Source organism: Strongylocentrotus purpuratus, unplaced genomic scaffold (genome assembly GCF_000002235.5).
Source record: "Strongylocentrotus purpuratus isolate Spur 01 unplaced genomic scaffold, Spur_5.0 spur5_scaffold_6, whole genome shotgun sequence".
Lineage (NCBI taxonomy): Eukaryota > Metazoa > Echinodermata > Echinoidea > Camarodonta > Strongylocentrotidae > Strongylocentrotus > Strongylocentrotus purpuratus.
The window spans coordinates 40,144,062-40,150,514 of NW_022145612.1; the positions used below are offsets into that span (position 1 = coordinate 40,144,062).

The 6,453-nt window shown below is 37.9% G+C and overlaps 1 protein-coding gene across 1 annotated transcript; it reads right to left on the bottom strand.

The window, feature by feature from the left end:
- On the bottom strand, positions 1-4,088 carry LOC115919435. The gene is made up of 4 exons (XM_030973232.1): positions 3,835-4,088; positions 3,555-3,729; positions 1,617-1,738; positions 1-598 (listed from the first exon to the last, which is right to left on the bottom strand). The coding sequence occupies exons 1-4, from the start codon at positions 3,974-3,976 to the stop codon at positions 345-347; spliced, it is 693 nt and encodes a 230-aa protein (XP_030829092.1). The 5' UTR covers positions 3,977-4,088; the 3' UTR covers positions 1-344.
- Positions 4,089-6,453: the final 2,365 nt, after the last annotated feature.

A 6,453-nucleotide genomic window follows, 5' to 3' on the forward strand; every position in this document is an offset into this window, starting at 1 on the left:
CCTGGTGACTGACTGACTTGTTTTTTTCTTTGGTAATAACAAACATAAAGTGAGCTTTAAAGGTTATACATGAGCATTGTCTACATCAATAACCCACTTCATGTAATGGCCAACATTAAACTGATTGATTCTTTGCACAGCACGAAATGTACGACCATTCGGTACAAGGGTCTGAAAATCAGACTATTTGATTAAACGACCGCAATCACTAAATTCGATTCGACAACTGACTGTCGTTATTTTCCCACCAAACCCTTTTGTTTCAAGGGAAGTTATTAATTAGTATTATCTTTCAAATGCCGTTGGAATTTACCTTTCTTTTGTTTAGCCTGCTTAAAGGACATTCAAGACACAGGTATTATATAAAATACGATATACTCTCCCGGGGTTAGCTCCATTTGTCCATCATTTGTGGACTTATCCAATGATTTGGTGTAAATGATTCCATCGCCTTGTATATACCAATACAGGACGCCACCATATACTCTGATGCAATCAACATTCTTCCCTTGGTAGTATGTCACTGGAGTAGTAGGTTGGTTTCTTTTGGTGTCTACCGATGTGATGGAGCCATCTAGGCGCTGGTAATACAACAGACCTGGTATTATGATAACGAAACCAGTATTACCAAATGATACATCCCCTGATAAAGCTAAGGTATTCAGGTAACTATTTAAGGTTTTTTGTTTTATCTCTCGTCAGAATTAACTGACAGCGTTACACTATCCAGTACCCTATAGTATTCTCTGACAATTAAGGATAGAAAAAAGTAATCACACTTTGGGACGTCTTTAACAATCCCAAAATTCTCTTACAGCAACCCGTGCAGTAACCTGCACACACCCCTACCCCTCCCCCCCCCAAAAAAAAAATTGGAGAAAATAGAGAGAGAGAGAGAGAGAGAGAGGGAGGGGAGAGGAGAGAGAGAGAGAGAGAGGGGGGGGGAGGGAGAGAGAGAGAGAGAGAGAGAGAGAGGTAGATTCCATGTTTATTTGTAGTATTTCCCTCACGTTATCGGCAAGAAAAAATAGCTAACATGTATGACCACGTCAAAATATGAAATATAGCACCTGAACTAATAAGTTAAATATGTTTGGGTTGCAGAATAATTGTTATATTCACTCAGGGTTTTAGTTTATATTCAGACAACATTCAAAGTTGAACAAGGTGGGGGAGGGAGAAGAGTAGAAGTTTAAAACTGCCATTATTCGAGCAATTAATGTTCACCTCGTTTCCAGGCAAAAGGGTGGTTCAATCTTTATTCATAGACCGGCAAAATTATCAACATACCCATGAATCTTTCTATCAAAAATAGAGGGGGGCGGAAACCGGTCAAACCAGGTGAATGAAATGAGAAAGAACAAGGACGTCGAGAATGGCGAGGTTGTGTAAGGGATCGTAATATCCCCCCCCCCTCATTTTGCCCTCCCATTTCTCTTTCCTCCTACCCCCCCCCCCCCCCATATTTCGTCACCCAATAGGGCATATGCCGTGCGTGTCTTCACTTCATCTGCTACCACCACGGTAGCTACGGCAATGCCCATCAACGCAGACACATTATTCTGTGAAATAGATTGCAGTCACAGGAGGGCAGACTACCTGTTTTGATCACTCACCATTATCGTCAATGTCCGCATGAGTAAGAGGATTATTATCAGCCTTTATATGCTCCGTTTCATAGCTCTGGTTATTAATTCGACGAATTCTCACAATCCCTTTACCAACCAAGTACACAATTCTGAAACAGAAAATTAATTCCAAAACCTTTTTTCATTTTTCAGGTAATAATTCAGTTTAAAGGCCCAGCAAATGTGTTAATTACTATTTTAACAGGTTAGACGGGTACACAAATAACGACAAAGAAATTGAAAAGTGTTCAAATCATTTTTTCGTGATTTAAATCTTAAACAGAAAATTAATTCCAAAACCTTTTTTCATTTTTCAGGTAATAATTCAGTTTAAAGGCCCAGCAAATGTGTTAATTACTATTTTAACAGGTTAGACGGGTACACAAATAACGACAAAGAAATTGAAAAGTGTTCAAATCATTTTTTCGTGATTTAAATCTTAGCCATTTTTATTGATGGTGAATACAGGAAATGAATTGGGTCTGCACCATTTCTTCAAAAAGAAATGTAACGCTTTTCCTCTTTTGTTTGCTTAAATTCATCCCGTTTTACGGCAGGGGCGTAGACAACGGGGGGGGGGGATGAGGGGGATGCATCCCCCCACCTCACAAGGTGGGGGGGATGGCATGTACAATCATCCCCCCAGGTTTTGGGGAATGATATTTGCTTACTTAATAAGTCATAATGATGATAATAATAGTAATAATAATAATGATAACAATTATAATATTAATAATAATAATAATTATGATGATGATAATAATATTCCTATTCATTATTGTAATTGTGTTTATTGTTATTAGCCGCATTCACACGGTGAAAGCCAATTCAGACGGTAAAAAAAAGAAAATCTTACAAGTATTTTGTGGTTATCTTGTGGTTTGGAAACTACAAGATAACCACAAGATTAAACAGGCGCAGATCTACGGGGGGGGGGGGGGTTAGGGGGTTTAAACCCCCCTTGGGCGGCCCAAAAACAAACCCCCAAAAAAGGGGGAAAAAAAAAAAAAAAAAGAAAAAAAAAAAGAAAGAAAAAAGAACGCACGCTGGAGAGAAACCCTTTCAAGTGCAAATATTGTGAGAAGATATTCAACTCATCTGGTAACTTAACCAAACACATGATAACTCTGGATATAACTGTGTATTTAACTGTTACTTGATTTAAAAAGACGTTATCATGCACTGCTTTTTATGGTCTCCATTGTGTTAATAGATGCCAGGAAAACATCACTTACGGGGTTCAAATAAACACCCAAAAAAAAATCGGCTCGCCGCTTCGCGGCTCGTGGACCATGCTCCGCATCGTCATTATTGGTCAACCCCCCCCTTAGAAAAAAAGCTAGATCCGCCCCTGAGTCATCCCCCCAGGTGTACGAACCTGTCTACGCCACTGTTTTACGGTAATTGAATTAATTACAAATGGTATACAGATCCGCCAGTGTTTGACACTATGTAAAAAAAAAAATGAGCATGTCAACATGATTAATGTGGAAATAAAACCTATAAAATGAATAAATAACTAATAAATATCAAAATGCAAAAGTGCAGCAAAGGTAATTTTTTGTGATGTATTTAACGCATTATCTTCGGGTAAAAATACATTGCAATCATTTGGACGATAACATTTCAGACATTTTGTTATTAATAAGTGGAAACTCGTGGTATCAGGTAGAGCACTTGAGATAGAAATCAATGACAACAAAAAAGAAGAAGGTCTGTTTACACGCCCTCGCCCCTATTTTCTCTCCTCTCTCTCTCTCTATCTCTCTATCTCTCTGTCTCCCTCTGTCTCTCTCTCTCTTTATCTCTCTCTCCTTCTGTCTGTCTGTCTGTCTGTCTCCCTCTTTCTATCTCTTCCTATCTCTCTCTCTCGCTTCTTCTCTTTCTCTCTCTCTCTCTTCAAACTGACCATGTAGTGTGACCTACCCTTCACTGTCGATGGTCAAATCGTAGTAAAAGCCTGAGATGTTAAGAGGTTCGATCCAACTCTCTTCAGTCAGCCTACATTCATAAACCGCTGATGTTAATACGCTGGTCTCGCTTTCCTTAGCGAGCCAGTACAGGATGTGATTCTTCAAATCAAGGCGCATCACAAAAAGAGCTAGGAGTCAGCCAAGGCAAATGAATAAATAGTGTTAATAATAATACTGATAACAATAATAATAATAATAATGATGACAATAAATATCAAAACAAAGGCACTCACTCTGGTTCAATTTAGCTATCTGGTTCAATTTAGCTTTGGTGGCAACGTGCGTTCCATTTTCCATATAGATCTCGACGTGTCCAAGAGTTTCATTGTACGCGTAGACGAGTTCATTCTCGTGGTCGAAGGCGATAAGATACATGTTTCCGTGAGCTGGTTTGAATCCCAGTGTATTGAACTTGCTTTTTGAGAAGGAGTAACCGGGCTTGACGTAACCCTTCTGGACTAAGTTCTCATCTGCTTTTACTAAATACACGTGGGCACCTAACGATGAATAAAGCAGATTAGTGGGTGGTTTATCAAGAAAAATGACTCATACTGGCTTTATAATAATTGAGAGGCAGCCCGGGGGGAGGGGGTGGGGGTGGTACTCACATACGGGGGTGTCGCTCTAATGGGTAACCTTTTCACCAAAAATCCCTAAACATAGGTCCGCTTTTTAAAATTTTCTCATTGACACTTTTCAGATATGGCGCGGTTAACCGTCACAGTTTTTGTGTCTTTCTTACATGTATTAAAATATGAATGGCAATTGCGCGCAAGAAAAGCCCTGCATGTATATTGAGCTCTGTGTTATAAGATAAAGAAATGTGACGCGTTTTACAATTAACGTCATCATGAAAACAAAATAATCACCGCGTTTTTGCCGCGTGATATCTGAACGAACTTCATCGTTATAATCAATAATTTCATTATTGTCAACTTGATGAGGGTAGCTTTAGGAAAATGCAGTTTCACGTAAAAGCGAGAAAATTAATGGGAATGCATAACGGCTTAATATGGGTGTATTTCAACATTAACATTTTTGGTACCATTGCTAGCCTATTCATGGAAGTAAGGGTTATATCAGTTGAATTGTTTTACCTCAGTGAAAAAATATTACATAGGATTTTCTACAATGTATATATTGCATTCCAAGCGCCTATTTAGTACGTACCGCTACAGTATACAAATATTGGTTAAAATTTGCCCCGAGGGAAATAATGAGTTCCACCAACTTTTGGATTGCTTCTTCAGTTTAATTTTTTTAACGAAACTAGGGTAATATTTTGCCCTTTGTAAAGTATTTTTAAATTCTTTTCACCCTTAAAAAGTTGAATATTTTAAAAAAATACCCTAGTATGTAATTATGATTGGGCACAATTAATCTCGTGTCGGGCAAACATCTAGCTTTTTGTTGTTTTGGTATTATCATTTCTCTTTAGCGTTTACAGGTCACTATGCAATATCTTATTCGTGACTTTGATGGGGGAAGGGAATTCGGAAGTCCATGCAGCTGTACAGCCTGTACTCCAAATGGCTTCGGTCCCCCTTTAAAAAATTAATAAAATTAATAATGATGAAACAAATTAGCTGAAGATACACATTTTTACCTCCTGGCTCATTTTGTCCAGACTCAGGCTTTAATTCCATCTCATCTATTATTGCAGGAAAAAAGGGAAAAAAGATGAAAATCAGGGACGTGCATCTGAAGAAAACAAAAACTATCAATGTTTACAAAAAGTGGGGTGAGTGGTTTGTCAAAACGGGGTTGTTATACCGAAATAGAGGAACTTTTCTTGTGGAAAATGTAGAGATTTTTTATTCTCAGCAAAGGAAACCTTTACTGCCCATCCCTTCTCACCCCCTCCACAGGAAAAAATATAATTTTTCTGAATGAAGTGGGGGGAAGAGAGCAGAGAGGAAGACACGAACAGAGAAAGAGAGCAACAGAGAAATAGAGACAGAGGGGACTAAAGAGGGAGAGAGGAAATAGAGAGAGAGGGGGTGAAGTGAGACATAGAGAGAGAGAGAGAGAGAGGCGGAGAGGGCGAAGGAAAGGAAAAGGAGAGAGAGAGAGAGAGAGAGAGAGATAGAGAGAGAGAGAGGAGAGAGAGAGAAAGAGAAGAGGGATGAAATGGGGTGGGAGGGAGGGAGACATAATAACACCATCAAAGAGACTTTAACAAAATCATTTCAGGCAAATTTTAAAGCCTTGCAATGACCTTTTTCAAATATGTTAACATTATATTACAATGGCATAATCGATTTCTAGTACGAAATGCTTTTTATTTGATAAACAGTGGGGCTTTTAAATTGTCTTCGAGTTGATTTTCCAAATGTCTGTGCGATCATTTTGTGTTTCGAATAAACTTGTTTTCTACAGGTAGGCCTAATCTGATAATAGGTCAAATATTAACTAAATTGTCTTCAAGCTATAGTGTTATTATTAGTAGTACTATTACCAATGTTATTATTATTATTATTGTTATTATTATTATGATTATTGTTATTATCATTATCATCAGCACCATCATCATTATCATCATTGTTATCGCTATATTTATTATTATTATTAATATTATTATTATTACTAATGTTATTATTATTATTATTGTTATTATTATTGTTATTATTATGAAATCTAATGGCACACTCACCTGGTTGATAGCACACGTAAAGCTTTTGAGAGGGTTGATCATTGCCAAGTTTTTTTGGAATCGCTGGTCGGAGCTTTATAACTGTTCCAGGATTGACCAGTTTTGGGATTAGCTTCACTTCGTTCTCAGTCCAATCCCTGCCTGTCTTACACACTATCCTTATGACACATGTACAACTCGTCCCTAAGATAAAGAAATA